General features: G+C 39.0%; 1 protein-coding gene across 1 annotated transcript; it reads left to right on the forward strand.

Moving 5' to 3' along the window:
• Window positions 1–1,295: 1,295 nt before the first annotated feature.
• LOC106653186 (orcokinin peptides type B-like) lies at window positions 1,296–17,028 on the forward strand. The gene is made up of 4 exons (XM_014372520.2): window positions 1,296–1,702; window positions 4,373–4,454; window positions 11,820–11,907; window positions 14,564–17,028. The coding sequence occupies exons 1-4, from the start codon at window positions 1,628–1,630 to the stop codon at window positions 14,982–14,984; spliced, it is 666 nt and encodes a 221-aa protein (XP_014228006.1). The 5' UTR covers window positions 1,296–1,627; the 3' UTR covers window positions 14,985–17,028.

Here is a 17,028-nt window from a genome sequence, read left to right on the forward strand (position 1 = left end):
AAAAAAGTTATTTCCTTTTTCATACCGTAGATTCTTTTTTACATAATAACACTTTTTACTTTGAGGTGCAGCAAATTAGAATAATTCTCAAAACTCCTTAAATAAAATAATATCACTCGAGTGGGCATAATTATTTCATATATATTTCGTATAAAATCTAAAGATGTTTCATAAATTTCAAACAACGAATATTCAATCACATATCGTGCAGAGCTTTTTTAATTTTATTATAAAAAGCTTTGCGTATAACTGTGGTAAACTATTGGATGAATAATAAATGAATTCTTTGATTTTTTTCGATAAACACGCCTTATTTTGTTGGCCTACGCAACGATGATACGACGATGAAACGAGTAGAAAAGGTATGTCAACGAAATTTTCAAACTACGCTTGATTTCCTCTTTTACAGCCATCACCGAGCTTTTTTCAGGAAGAAGTTTTCGCATACTTTCAATGATGGGTATTTTTATGTGCAGTATAATTTAATTACCATCAAATTTAATTCAAAACTTTTATAATGGTATTAAACCAGACGAATAGAATCATAATGATTCACGTCACACGTGTTGGGACTAGCTATACTCTAAAAAATCAGGATTCAGATGTCAGCGTAAGCCCAAATGTAAAGAAACATCCATATTACACTACGACGTATACCAGATATTATATTCTTTTCTAAATTAAGCTCGCGATACACACGAACGCGCGCGAAGTTCACTCGATTGAGCTTTCGGCGATCGCATAAACTTTTCACAAGTCCATATAACAGCGGCAGTATAGTAGAGCCACACGTTGTAACGTCGACGATCGCGATCATGTGCGAGATCTCTCGAATAAATATTCATGCAGCAATTTACGCGCGTGCACATAACGCTCGAAATAGAGGAAGAGCGAGATTATTTTGCTATGTTTAATTTTCAACGATGTAATTTAATTCCGAGGTTCGCGAGATAACACGTCGGTCATAGGCTTCCCGTACAAAGCAGCGCGTAAAATCCAAAATTTGCGAAATGTAGTACTCGTGCACGCGCGTAAAAAGATCGTCATTAGGCAGATAGCCGCGAAGTTGAATGTATACGTATATGGAAGTTATAACTCTTTAAATACACGTAGGTGTGTATACACCTTTATAATAAAACACAAGTACATTATATACGCACGCCTTTATGTAGAGGGGGAGGAGGGGTTGGTCGGCAGCAGCAGCAAGATTGGTAGAGTAGTAGGAGGGGTTGCTGCGCTGGCGCTTACGAGTCTCCTGCGTGAAGCTGTTTCTACGCGATATGCCGGCCCGACGACGGACGAAGCTCACCTATATATTCGTCGCGTTTACCCCCTGGAGCCGCTATAGAGCGCAGCAAGTGGCCGTCGACGCACGATATCATAAGCTCGCACGGACACTATACACCGTACTTAGCCCGTCTGTATATATTATAATATAAATAATATATAACACACGAAATCGGCATTTTGACACTCGTTGCTGCTGCTGCTGCTGCTTGTCCAGGATCCAGAGACCTGCCCCGTCGATAGTGTTTTTTTGATTCCAATCGCCAGTGGTACACACGCGGGTCAAATCGCGGAAACGATTCACACACGACTTCGAATTATTTCTCCCAACAACGACAAGATGAAGCTTTCTGCGGTCTTTTCTGCTTTTTTATGTCTTTCAATTACATCTTTCGGCAATTCCGCCTTGATCTTGGTAAGTGCCAGCTCTCATCACGAATTAATGTCTTTTTATGTGATTTTTATATTATTCTTCCCTCTTCCCCCTTTCTTCTAATCTCATTGAAACGAATTTGACCGTTGACGGAAGTACGATGCTAAAACTACCTTATAGGAAAAATTATGCATGGTTATTCAGATTTGTCGTTTTGTTATTAAAATTTAATTTATAATGAACTGATACTTTTAATATAAACTAAATAATAAAATTTGATCTATGAGAGAATTTTAAAAATTTGTGTGAGACAAGACAAAATTATATCAACTATACTGGATAAAGAAAATTGTATTACTAGGATTATATTACATCGTTAATGCAAGTACTTTGTAAGTAAACTTACAAAGTCTTTGAACGAAAAATTTTGAAAATTAAATTCCTCTCAACTATGGATACTGACACGATTACATTCAGCTTGATTTTGGTCCATATTAAAAAAAAAAGGAAAAAAACGATTGGAGTCTAATTAGACGCACAAATTGATCTTTCATCTTGAGTTATTTTTCGTTCGACGACAGTTCTGGCTAATTTGTCCGATTTCCCCGAGAGAATCGAAAAATTCTTGTCCAACTTTGCCTTAAAATCTTAGAATTCCTTGAGTAAAAAAGTTGGCCAACGCGCGCGCACTTGGCGATAACGAAGTTCAATAGGAAATTTCTCATGTGCTCGCGCCCCCAGAGAACAAATTGAATTTTATCACGCGCATCCTTGTCAATTTTTGCTTTTCGCTCTCCTTGAAATTTCCTGATTTCGCGAAAAAAAAGATGTGGCGATTTGCTGTATGAATATTCGTTTAATCAGGAGCGATTTTTCCGTGATAAAATTTTAATAGTATAGAACTAAATAATCAGAGAAGGCGGCGGCATGACGCGAGCTCGAGCTTTAAGTTTTCATTCCGAGCACACGCTCGAAAAAAACGGAACTTTTTCCATGCATACGAGTGCGATAAGTAACAACGCGCTGTACACTTGGCACATTATAAATTATTACTAGTTTCATGCAGCATTGAATTTTCATAAAGCAGAGTTTTGAAATTTCCATAAACCCCCCTCTAGTCTCGAAGCCCATGGCAAGTAGAAGCCCTTCGACGTGCACACACACGCGTCCGTTCCGTGGCGACGTCGGCGTCGGCGGCGGCGGTGGCTGTGGCTGCAAAAGCATAAATAATTTCCAAAGACCGTCTTCGGAAAGAAGTGAAAAAGAGAGCGCGAGAGAGTGGAAGGAAGGAAGTATGCGTTATGAGTTTTTCAACGCGCATAATACATTTTGCAATATTCAACGCGGGTCGGCAGTTATAAAGTCGAGCCTAGGCGCGGGTGGATCGGCAAACCAATTGCTTTAGCTCGACGCGCGCGCGCGCTTATATATAACACACGCGCATTGCCAGCTCTGACGTATACTTTGCCGCATATGTGTGGTATATAAATTTGATTTTTATCATATATACGCGTAGCATCGTGCGGTCTTTGCCCATACACGAGCCATGCAACAGCAGCAGCAGCAGCAGCACACTTCTTCCTATACGCACTTTGCGCGTATGTATCATCGTGTGTCCCGTGCATGAATTATAATTCGATTGAAAGGAGTTAGTGCGCCGTGTAGCACAGCTGGTAGGAGCGTGGTGGAGCTTGCACGAGCTCGAAACGATACTTTGACCATTTTTCGATCGGCTTGTTTACTACTATTGTATATATACGAATATACGCGTTTTCGCCAAGTTGCGAATAGATTGACAAAGCTCGATGTAACGCTGTATACCGAGTGGCATAAAATTAACGAAATTTAGGTCGAGTATACGTTTTATACAGCAGCTATCGATAAGCGAAACTCGGCAGGACTGTGACTGCCCTGATGAATATATTGTGTTATATATTCGCGATATTACAGAAGCTGTTCGCGATCACGCTCATTATTCCGTTTTACGATACGGAATCGTACATACGATATTATAACGATGAAAAGCTCAAGAGGGTAACTTTACTCTGTTACAAAAAAAAAGGAAAAAACAATAAGCCAGCCCGGTAATAAATCGTGTTACACTAAATATAGCCACGCACATGGGACAGAAAAGTCCAACTGATTGGCCGTCGCGCGCCCACGTAAAAGCAAGGTTGACGCGGGTGGAGAACGAGCAAAAAGTCCGTATTATATCGACTCTCGAGATTTAGCATAATGTAAATTTCTGAATTATTCGCTTAAGTAAATATAATACCGATATCAGTGGCTGGAGATCTGTACACCCGGGCTATAAAGATTGTGAGCGAGAAAGAGAAGAAAAAAGGGAGAGAGAGAAAGAGAAAAATGCATGCCCGTCGCGGGGCATGTAAAAAAGATTTGCTTCTCACATTTCGATACGAGGTCGTTTGCCCTTTCACGTTTAAATACGTTCATTATTATACCGTTTACTTATTTTTTTTTGCTAGATTATATTCGCACGCACGCTCACCCTCCGTGTCTCCAACGCAGAAATGAAAAAAAAATAAATCCTTGATCCAAAACGTACATGATGTTATTTAAAATCTTACTTTTTCTTTGCCCTCGTTCACTCGATCTATCGGTTGGATTTTGTAACAGCTTATTATTTTCTTTCGAGCTTTTTTTACATACTAACTCGTTGATAACAGGATACCTTATTCTTTTTTTTTGCAGCCTCACGGTAACGCGCTAAACACCGACGTACTCTCGCAAGCGGAGTACGTGGAGGCTCTGGCTAAGGAGCTTGAAAAAGAGGGTAAGTCGAAGATGCCAAGCTCGTTTTTTCCATGACGCTTTTAATATATTATGAATATAGCGTTAGATCACTGTACAACGATGCGTGTGAAAGAGTAATAAGCCATTTGTCCAGTCGCAAAACCTACACATTAATGTATTCGTCCAGCCCAGCTGTTATCGCCCTAACTTTGTATACGTACCAATAACTTATATATTTCGCTTTAGCGTGTTTTCCGTGACTTTTTTTTTAACAATTGCTTCTTGATCGGATGAAAAAACACTCGCATAAAAAGGGAAAAAAACCATCCCAAAAAACAGTTTTTAATACTTCCTTTTCATGGACTAATAAAAAGAAAGAATGAAAAAAAAAGAAGAAGAGGAGGGAATCAAGCGTAGCAAAGCTCGAGCTACATTATTATGGTCAAGCTTATGACGGCGACAAAACGATCCTTCAGCTACTTACTGTGGCTGCGGTATATATACATGTATATATAATACACACAAGTGCAGACTTTTCTCTGCTGTGCTAATGCACTGTTACGGCGCGCTGTGATGTTCTCGACGAGGGAAAAGTGCCCACTCTTTTTTCCTCGCTTGTACACACACCAGTAGCCAAGTCCGTGGACTCTGTATAAGGCCTCATTTTTCATCATGTCTTTCATGCCTATACTTGTCAGCATTTTGTTCTCATCGGATCAGTAGTCCACTTCGCTTTTTAAAAATTGCCAGTTCCAAGACTAAAAACTGAAGCGACGATTTTAATATTCGAATTGCTTGTCGCTTTGACCAGTATCTCCCTCGCGATCGAAGAGAATTTTCATGACCAAAGGTAAATATCATACAATTTTCGTTATCGTCGTAAAAATAGAACGGATGATAGTTTTATACGTTAAATAACGTTACGTCTAAAAGTGCAGCAGGACAAAACTGTGCTCCGTACAAATAAACTTGACGACAAACATAAAAGTTCCATCAAAATAAAATTTAATGAATTTTTCAGGATTGTTTATGTGGCATCGAAGTACCCAGGCCACAAGTTATAAACAATTTTCATGCGCCAAGTATACACAGTATACACAATATATAGATATCAATATAAACAAAATCCCGTGTAAAGCCTTGGCAATAATCTAGATCAATATTACATGCTTAACTTGAACGTACATCGATTCATATTGCAGAATAATTAATGAAAAAAGGGATAATGAAACTGCGTAATAGAAATTGTGACGTTTTTTTTTTCAAAGTACAGAAGTTGTATCTTTTACAACTACCGGAGTGAAACAAAGTCTCTATTTTATAATTGAGATTACAAAAAATCGATACTTTTTTCAATTCAAAGTTGATATTCGTTTGAAATATTTCAAACAGTGCCTTGAAAATTGCGAAATACGAAACCAAAGCTTAGAAGTATATCAAATGCGAGAACTTTGTATTTCAAAGAGTATAATACTAACGAGATGCATGTCAAACATTACATACTTTTGTACTTTTTTAATTCGTTCTGCGCGCGACTACAAACAATCGGTGATTATTCCACTTGGTACATTAATTTTTAGTTAGGAAAATGCCAATCTCAAATTCATTTCACATTAAGTTTATTCATTTTTAGAAAATATAACTTGAATTAATATTTGAAAATATTTCAATAATTTTCCACATCGAACGACCGAACGTAATTTTTCAAAACGCAATTACAATCGTCCATCGCTACAAATAACTTGAATTCAATTTACATAAATTAACGCAGCTCGAAATAACACGATTAGAGTAAATTATTCACTATGATTTATATATTGCAAGTGGTAAGTGTCGAGGCAAAATTGCATCGCTTTGTAAAGTAAATAAGACGCCGGAAGGTTTTAAGATGAGAGCGAGCAGCGGCGCGTTTCGTCACGTTTCGGGGGAAAATTTACACGGGTAACAAAAGTATAAAAGCTCGGCGCAAAAGATTCGCGCCACGCGAATCCATCAATCAGTTTTTCGCTCACGTCTCTCGTCTAAACGCGCCGTTTCGCGCGGCGGTACACACCCTGCACCAACAACGTCGATGCAAGCTCTTGTAACGATGAATAAAATACATGCATAACTCGTTCGTTGTTGTACATAAGTTGTACCATCCGTTTTTTTTCTGCATAAGATGGAAAATTATTGACACCTTTTAGGTGGCTTGATACATTCATGCAGCGTGCGCGCGAGGTGCCGATATTTATAAATAAAAAAAAGCTCCGGGCAAGCTGGCGCTATTGCGACGCTCGCGACGATCGATCTCTCTTCTCTGAATAAACAATTTGAACGATCGTGTTCGACGAACACATCTCTCGCGAATATGTACGTATACTTTTGCGTGCTTCTCTCTCTCTCTCTCACTCACTCTGTGCGTCGTCGTTAAAGTAATATCGCAAAGGGGGAAAGATCCAAGCGACCACGTGCCCCACACGCGCGCATCCTATCGTATCGTCCGGCGGAAGCTTTTGAACTACCCTCATATCGAATTAGTCATTGATTAAGCGGGCGCGCATCTGCAGCGCAACCGGCCAACGACATGAAACTATTATTACCTGTCTCGTAACTCGCTTGTGAATCCATTATTATTCCGATATTTACGCGCTATTACGAAGCTCGCGTGGACACGTTTACGAGAGGACGTTATATATGTGCTGCACGCGAGTAATGCGACTGGGATTTTGAAAAATAATTTTGTTACGCTTCGTTCTGTGCTGCAAATCGATTACGGCCCTGCACTTTACTTTCGACGAGCCGGCATTTTTTCAACGCGAATGTTACTGCACCACATATAGGCAGAGCAAGAGCTACCGAGTTGCTGTCCCTTCATGAAAAACCATCAATTTTAATACACACAAGGCGATTGATGAATTCTGTCGGCGATCGGTTTTATGTAAACGGACGTTTTTTAACATACATTACGCAAAGTTGTCTGATAAAGAATATTAGTGGTTTTATAAAAAAAACGAGCTGACTGCCGAAAAAACTCACATTACATGTGATTTAAGAAAATATCATTTAAAGCCTCAGCAAAATTTTAGACATTTGAAAAATGCTTTGTTTCCATTTCGACACACCTTTTCAAACTGTTTAAATATCGTTTTCGAAGTTGTATATATACCAATCACGATAATCGTACGATCGATTACTAACTCGTGTAAAAAAAGCTCTTCAACATATTTATGGACGAGGCATATCGCTCGTCAAAATCTGTCGCTGTTTAAAGCTGCTCTGCGGTCAATTGTATTTCAGATATAATCAAGTAGTTTTTCATTATTCAGCAAATGGAGCCCTCGTTGAAATTCATTGTTTTTAAATTTATTTGTTTCTATTGCAAAAAAGTATTTTTGAGACTTCGATAAAGAAAAAACGAGCTTAAGCTGGAAGAAAGCTTCTAGATTATAATGCAATTATGGATAATGTCTTTTTGTGTCCTCGTAAACGGTGCCACGTTCAACCCAACAAAGCTGGCAGGAAGATTTCCCAATGGTTTGGATGATAGAGAAAACAAATGTGAATTATCGTCAATAATGGTTCAATTCTTTAAACGTGTCAAACATCAACAAAATCATCTCATGTTTTAACGGTCCTTTATTTCAGGAATGGATCTTTGAAAAATGTTTTTTTAAAATCGACAAAAAGTACGTGATGGTGTTCGGGCACTGGAATAACTGTGATTTATCGCTTCTCAGCCACGGCTACTCTACCCTTTTTCTTTTTAATGCGATCGGGTCCACCTACGCGTTCTCGTCACAATATCAGCGCTACGTAAGGATATTGAAAGTCAACGAGACGATATTGAAGAAGAGAAATTTTCCCGTTGGTACTGTCCTCATCAACGTGAATTTGGAGCACGAACTCGCCCTCGTTCTAGAAGCGTTTTACAAATCCATTTACTGGAACAACGAAGCTAGCGTTTTAGTGGTTAATAGTAATTTAACAATGGGTTGCTTTGACGCATCTAAATCTTTGAGACTCGCTTGGGGTTACAATATTTTGAAAGCGTACTACTTGTGCCCTGACTTGGATGGAAATTCGTTGATCTATACGTACAACCCATTTTCATCATTAGCGACGAAATCCTGGAACGTTATGAGAGTGTCAAATAACGAGACAAATAATCGATGGACCCTTTTATCTAATAAAATTTTAGGTAATAGGGTTGATTTTCAATTTTCGCTAGTATCAAAATGAAAGAAATGACAATTATTTTCATTACAGCTAATGAGACAGACGTAGAGTGTTACTTTGATAAAACAACAAATTTAGACCAATACGAGGTCGTCGTTTCTGTCGATGTCGAAGATCCAACCCTGTTTACAACGGGATCGTCGAGAGTCGAGGAAGTTTTAGAAGTATATCCCATGATAATCAGCATGATATTGTCGCACATCAAGGCAAATCACACGTTGTTGGTGTACCCAATCATGACCAAGTACGACAAAGACAAGAAGCCCCAAGGGACCTTCAAGGCTGTGGTAGACGGCGAAGTAGACATCGACGCCCGTTTAAAGGCTATCACCGACCAGTGGAAGATGCAGACGAACGTCGTACGGGGCAGCCATCTGCTGATAGTGTCGCGAAAAGTCGAGGTGAGCGGCACGAAGAAGTTCGCCTCGGCCCTCTCGATGCAGATCATCGTGATCCTGGTGTTCGCCTTCGGGATGTTCGTGGCGGTGTCGCGTCTGCTACTGAAACTGTCCTGGAGCAACATCTACTTCGAGTTCATTCGCACCTTCACCAACGCCATGCAGGATCGCGCCTTCGACAAGTCGACCTACTTTTCCGAGCGAATAGTCATGATTATACTGATACTGCTGACCTCGGGCTCGAGCACGTATCTGCTGACGCTGCTGAGCGCCCTCAACACGGTGCCCGATTTCGAGCCCATCGTCGAGACGATCCGAGACTTGCAGTACTATCCGAACATGAAGCTGTACGCGTTCGCCTCTTTACCCCAAGAACTGTCCGACTTGGTCGTCAGTAAGATCTATCAGTTCGACGATCTTTTGGACTGCGTCGACAAGATAAAAAAGAACGACCACAGAGTCTGCATCTGCGGCTTCATGATGCTCGGCAAGTGCGGCATTGTGGAGACGAATCTGATTCACATCTCGCGACCCGTCACGACGACTCGCACCTCGGTGAGCTTTCAGGTGAGGCCGGACTGGCCGCTCCTGCCGAAAGCCAATTGGATCATCAGGAGACTCTTCGATTCCGGAATCATCATGCAGTACGTCAAGATGTGTCACAAATTACCCGATCCCAACGACGAAGACGCGGATCCCACGAGCAACGACGATCTACACTTTTCCTTTTTACTTTTACTGGGGGGATATTTCATGGGTATACTTGTATTTGTGTTTGAGGTACTGAGTAGCAAAAATACGTCTACCGTAGTCACCAATATGTGAATTAATTATAAATTTAATAAAATAATAAATACGAATTTTGTTATCATTTTAATATTCCACGGAACCTTTTATATGCGCGTAAAAATCGAACAGTTAGATCGAAAAGTAATATCCACTGCTAATAATTTTATCATGTGCAACGATACCGAACTATTCTGAAAGTAGTCTTAAAGTAACGATTGAAAAAGTTTAACATATTGATCGTTTTACAAAAATCATAAATGACAGTAAATAAAATAGTGATGTACTTTCTTCATCACCTTTTAAGGTGACGTTAAATATTTTCATACGTACCCTGATAAATGCATTATTAATTGCTCAGTTAATTACAAGAACTATTTGAGATTTACTTTGACGCATGTTATTATTAATGCCACCACTGCAATTACAGGCACACATAACAGCAGCGAATAACCACATCAGATCGTGACATAATTCGATCAAAAATCAATCTTAATTTACTTTCACTTCTCGCAGCGTTTGCTAAATTCTTTTTTGCGGTTTACGGTCCTAAACGCGGTCCTTTTCAAGGACCCTTCACGTTTCGCATAATCGTTAGGCAGTCTCAACAAAAGCCGCAAGCAATTTACGCGAAAGCCATTTTCATGAAATTGGCATTTTATGAAAAACAATCAATCGATTGTTTCATAGATAATAAAATTAAAATAATCTATTTTATTTTACACTGTGCAATCGTTCTTTTTGTAGTTAAAATTAAATAAATGTTTTTGTCGTTTTCATTGAACATACATGTAAAGTGAGCTTTTCTGTGAGTGTTAATGTTTGACTTGGTGCTGTCCTTACTACAAAACGAAAGCTTTGTGTTCTGTGAATACCATTGATAACGTCTTCGATGCAGGGTGTCTGTGAGGAGTACGAAGGTAAGCGCTCAAGTAGATTGTCTTTTCACATTTCTTGATATCGTGTTTCTAGCAGCCTATTTATAATTCAATCTATTTTATTTTCCAGCATTCATAAAATAATCTAGTGCTTTTTTGTTGTCTCTAATCTCTTTAATTTATGTTGTTTATATTTATTTTTCTAATACTTTGACTAGACATTTTATGCAGATTTTAATTATTTTCTTTTATATTTAACTTGAAACTTCAAATCACAGAAATAAATATGAATGCATTAAATCTGATAACATGCATGTCACTATCAATCGTCGTCACTTTTTAATGCAATGCTTAATAATTCTTTCTGCACATACGATAAATTATCGTCGTTTTAAAATTAATTTATCGCTGTTGCCATGAAGATTTTAAAAACACGTCAAGTAGATTTTAATAAAAATCATTTTATGCACGATTTATCGCTTAAGAAGTAAAAAGCATACACTTCAATGAATAAAAAGTAGATGAATCTTTGAATAATTTTGTAGAACTGAATAGCGCGGCTGCGGCACTGTCCTGGTGGTTACGACTGCGCCAAGAGCCAAGAATGACACCGCCTGTTGCTGACGAAGGTGTCGAGGCGAAATACTACTACGGCAACCAGCAAGAAGCAGCAGCGTCTGGTCGCATGGGTCGCAACCTTGACCCAATCGGAGGTGGCAACCTCGTGCGTCGAAATCTCGACAGCATCGGCGGTGGCAATCTCATACGTCGAAATCTCGACAGCATCGGCGGTGGGAATCTCCTGCGCAGCGTCCAACAGACCCCTCCGAGATTCGCGCGCTCGATGACGCTCAACGCCGAAAATCATCGCTAATATTTGGCTCGTTTGATTTTACGTAGTTTTTGTAGTGTACTAATTTTTAACCCATGTTAAGATGATAACTAATGGAAGATGCTAGACATTTTCATTATGTACTTTTAATGAAATATAAATAAATATGAACCTAACTTAACGATATATTAAAGGAACTTTTAATTCGATAAGTTAAGCAGAAATTAATTATTTCTAATAAAAAAACAATGTATTGTTAAATGGAGTTTTAATAACTTTTAACGCTGTTACAGGATTGAAAAGTCAAAGGGGTAATAGACATGGATCAAAAAGTATCGAGACAAGCGGTTTCAACCATGCAGCTGGTTTTGGTGGACAGAGGTACGAATAGAGCAGACAAATAAACTACTGAATGCACAGGAGGCTCATTGATTCTGTCTTGAAGCTTAAGAACAAATATTATACCCTTAGGTTCAGAATCATTGGATTTCTAGTGTATAATAAACTTGAAATGAAATTTTACGCAATAAGTTCAATGGAAAAGATTTTTTTATAAAAAAAGCGATGCAAAAACTAAGAACGCAACAAATGGCAAGTAGTTTTGATCAAGGTGTGGTGCGGCCCCCGTATTCTTACATCGTACTAAAATCCCTCCAGGGAGTTATCAACCTATGCGTAAGGCGACGATATCGCGGATAACGGCTATTAGCCTACATAGCAAAAGTAAGCGGTTTTTTTTCCAATTATTCGCGCGTTTATTTGCCTCGCGTTTTTAATTATATGCGTTTAGGACGTTCCGAGCGTGTAAGAGCTAAAGTAACTTTAGATGTAAGCTCGCTGCGAGAGCTGAAAAAAGAAAAAACTTGTCGAGACTCTTTACGGTCGTTCGCAACTAAATAGTTTCGGTGGACTGAACTTTTTTTCGCGTGAGTACGCGAATGTATTAAATAAAAGAAATGAAAATATCATTCATTTCAATTTGAAAGTGCGCGAAAATAACTTTGAACGATTAACGGCGTACTATACTACAATTGGAAGTTCAATTATTGTCTGGATACCCCATAATCTATACAGCCACGCCAGTGAACAGTTGTGGTAAATTTTACAAGCCCGTACTAATTACTTCGAGCCATTACGCGTTTTATGCATCATTCATATAAACACGTACGGAACAATATGTATTTGGCTTCGTTCATTGCAAAATTCAATTTAGCCGCTGTCTGTGCTACCCCACGCGCGCAAAGGAGCCCTTTTTCTTTTCAATCTGCCCGGCTTGAGCCGCGTATAGCTCCTCCTGCACCGTGCTCTGGAGTAAATATAGCCGCTTCAGCTAAGGCAGCTACAACTGTACCCTTGAGAATCTATCGAGATAGGTTGTAAATCGCAAATTTTTCTTGTGTAGATGCGAATTGTAGATAAAGTATTTTGAATTTCGATTTTTCAACGTAAAATTCAATAACTAAACTCGCACGCCTATAGAATAACTCGAAAATATTCGTTGTTAAAAGTTCTAAAATAAGAAGCTCATTTTTCAACTATTTCGAGTCAGGTGACCGCAGTGCCACGAATTCTTCCAATCATTTTGACGTGTATTGTTACTTTTCCAATTCGTTCATAAATTGGAAAATTACATATCATAAAAAAATATATATATATTTATAGCTTTATTTCGCGCAAAACTATTGATATAGATGTAACCGTATATGTTGTATGTGCAGTGCGTGGAAAATGCCCGAGGTCCACGCTAGGCGACTTATTGGATTTAACGAACAATAGGGGCGTATTACGTTATATATACGCGTACACGAAGGAGTATTACGTACGGTGGATTTATCAATTTTACATTGAATGCTCGCTAAATGATTCAGTTGCAACGAGAGAGAGAGAGAGAGAGAGAGAGAGGGAGAGGAGAGAGAGAGATAGAGTCGAGTCAAAACGAGAACGTCCACTATTATTACCATGACAACAGCTCGTATAAAAGCTCCGCAAAGGCAAGGAAAGCTCCTTCGAAGAAAAATCATCGGAGACGCGAGGGGGGAAATAATTACTTTAGGTATTTTCCTCGTCGTGCTAGTTGCGCGCGTGCACAGTCGTTTCGTTTATCCGCTTGTGCAGCAGCAGCAGCAGAATTGTGTACGTGCCCACGCGCGTTGCAGCCTCGAGAGCACACGCAAAATCGCGTAATAGAAACGTAATCCGAGAGCATACACGAATTTCGGTGTATTTTTATTCCGATACGTGATTTTCGCGCTCAAAGCTTCGCGTCGGAACGAACAAACATCTCGCGCAGCGTCGGTTTATATGATAGCCCGCTCGTATAAAAAGAAACAGCGACGAGCTAACGTCCCACCTGAGCTACGCGTTGTGAATATCACATTGATCAAACATCGGCAGGATTAGCGAGCAATTCGGTGATTACGCACTCCATACGAGTACATAACGATTACGCGTAACTTCGTAGTAAGACGGACAACGATCGAGTCTACTCGGTTCAAGTTGTCAGCCGAGCTGCAGATTACTCTCGATTGCCTTTGGTAAACCCGACCTTCGATATCGCGAGTTCGCGCGCAAGCTTTCATCATCGCCGCGACGTGCAACGGCGCATAATGTATGCGAAGGGAGGCTTGCGGAAAATAACTGCCCGAGAACTCGTGCGTCTGGTCGTTCCTCGCGCGCGTCGATATGCGACTCGCATAACGCTACATTGAACGCGAGCGCGCAATAAATATTTTTAGCCGAGACACGGTCACACAGGGGTGGTGCTGCATCGCGCGAGTTTTATATGCTCCACGCTATTATGAAAAAATTCAAAAATGATGATTTTCGCCGTGCATATGTAAATCGCGGGGCAGATGCTTGTATGTACACGAGTTTGCGCTCGAGTACGCGTATGATGCACACACACATACACACAATATCGCATCACATAGTCGATAGAGCAATAACCATATCGGCGTGCTCCGGGCACACGCGTTTACGTGCACGTAAGCGTTGTCCGCTATTTTGTACGTATTAGTACTACTATTATATATTTCAGGAGCCGACTGGCGGACGAGGGATTCTCCGAGAGCGTCATCTATCCGGCCGAACTGGCGCGGCTGAACGGCAATCCGGAGAAGCGGCACTTCGACGAGATCGACCGCAACGACTTCAACACGTTCAAGCGCAACATCGACGAGATCGATCGGACGGCCTTCAACGCCTTCAAGCGCAACCTCGACGAGATCGACCGCACGGGCTTCAACGCGTTCAAGCGCAACTTCGACGAGATCGATCGGGCCGGCTTCGGCGGATTCGCCGACAAGCGCAACATCGACGAGATCGATCGGGCCGGCTTCGGCGGCTTCAATCGCAAGCGCAACTTCGACGAGATCGACCGCAGCGGCGTGCCCGGATTCGCCAAGAGGTCCGCCCCGAGGAGCAGCAGTCCCAACAACAATAACAAGCTCCGTCGCTGAAAAGCTCCGACGACGGAAATAAAATAAGCTCGAATTCTTTCCTCCCCCGGTTAATGCTGTATATATACAAACCTTTCGCGGGACGCATACACCTGACTCATTAAATTCAGCTCCGTATACAACGCGGCCTATCCTTACGATTACGATCTATATAATACTCGATGTGTACAACCGCAACTACTTTTTGCATGATTATCGTCTTCAAGTATTAATCTAAAGTATTAATCCAACGACTGATTACGGAATAGTAGTATCGCATAATGATTTTACTTTTATTATATCCCCCTTTTAAATCATATAAGTCTGAGCGCTGAGAAAGTTGGATGTGGTTATTCAAATCCCGAAGAACAAGTAACAATTATTTCGATGCATATTGACCAGTTGGATCTAAAATTTGAGCTTGCTATCCGCTCAAGTTGGTGACATTTTTTTCATAAACAAATAAACTGCTCGTATGACCATAGCTTTTATAAAAAAGATTGAAAATATATTTAAACAATTTTATTTACAAATCATTTTATTCTTTGTGAAGAAACGTAAAAGAGTGAATTTTTAGAAGTGAAAATCCATTTATTTAGAAAAAAGTTATGGACAATGTTGAAATAACTAAACAAACTTAAGAAAACAACACAACTGCAAAAAATTTTGAAATTTAAACTGAAAGGTATCTAAAATATTTGTCAATATATTGCCAATGGTGTACAAGCTATAACCATACAAAAAATTGATTGGTTCATGATAAATTTCTCCCCAACCCGAGTAATTTTTAAGTTGAAAATTTTAATTTAACAGGTATAAATACATCGATTAAGCTACTTGTTCGGTGGTATCTTAAAATAACCCCGAAACCCCGTCGGTTCCTAGGCTTTATCGCTAATCTTACATTGATCAATTTGGGGTGAAAATTGAAATTGAAATTGTACTTGCAAATCCAGTTTTGTGACTGTAGTTGCGCGTATTTCTCCTTTATCGACTTATTTTTTTTATCTATATCTGCATAAATTTACTTATATAAAATACGAAAGTGTACTACATGTATTTCGTTAAATTTTTTGCCCATGACAAATATTTTGTCAACTAAGATGTAAGCATATAAATGTATAAAGTAGAAACGGATTGAAGATTGTTGCAAAAATGAGATTCACGATTAGATGACCGAAATTTGGATTCGTTTCTACTAGAGCGACTCATCAGTCAGTGTGCAAAGCCTAAAAAAATCTACTTTAATGATTCAAATAAAACTTAAATAATTTAAAATAAAAGTCTGAACCACTATAGTACAAGTGCATGCGTAAATGCAATTCAATTTAAAGATTCTCTACATAAATTAACTCATTTTTTATTTTCTCCTGCATATTGAGCTAAATTGATATATTTTTTTAAACATTACCCAAAATTTTCACGAAGTACGTATTAATATTGTCAATACGCTCGTCAAAGGATATTTTATATTCAATATTATCCTCGTTGTTAGTGTATTTGTACATAATATACATTATTCAATGTTGAATATTGGCCAGATGTAAACAGTACTATATGTTAATCATACTCATTGATAGACGAAATGTCGATATATTACATAGCCTACACGTACGACATTGCAAAAATCTCACAATAATACATGCGAGGCTTATTCTATTTACGATATTCTCATGTTTGCAATACTTGAAAATTTATGCTATGGAATGCTGTAACTTAATTATTAAGTTTTATAGATGTATATTTTGATTGTTATCGATACGAAAACTACGTTGTGCTGCGCGTGCGACTAACTCATAAAATTTTTTAATTTACTTCAATGCTCGTTAATTGATGAACATTACTTTTAAAAAACGTATTCTTATTTTTAAGCAAAAGAGATTTTTTCAAACTTATTCATGATAACTTGTTGCTCGAACTAAATGGGACCTATTTTTGTTGTATTTAATAAAATTAATAATTGAGAAAAATACTATACTGCATAGAGCAGTATGAGAATTCACGTTAAAAATATCTATGTGTCACGAAAATTGTTAATGATAAAATAAAATCTTATAAAGTTAAA

This window comes from Trichogramma pretiosum, unplaced genomic scaffold (genome assembly GCF_000599845.2).
Source record: "Trichogramma pretiosum strain Unisexual culture from Peru unplaced genomic scaffold, Tpre_2.0 scaffold30, whole genome shotgun sequence".
Classification (NCBI taxonomy): domain Eukaryota; kingdom Metazoa; phylum Arthropoda; class Insecta; order Hymenoptera; family Trichogrammatidae; genus Trichogramma; species Trichogramma pretiosum.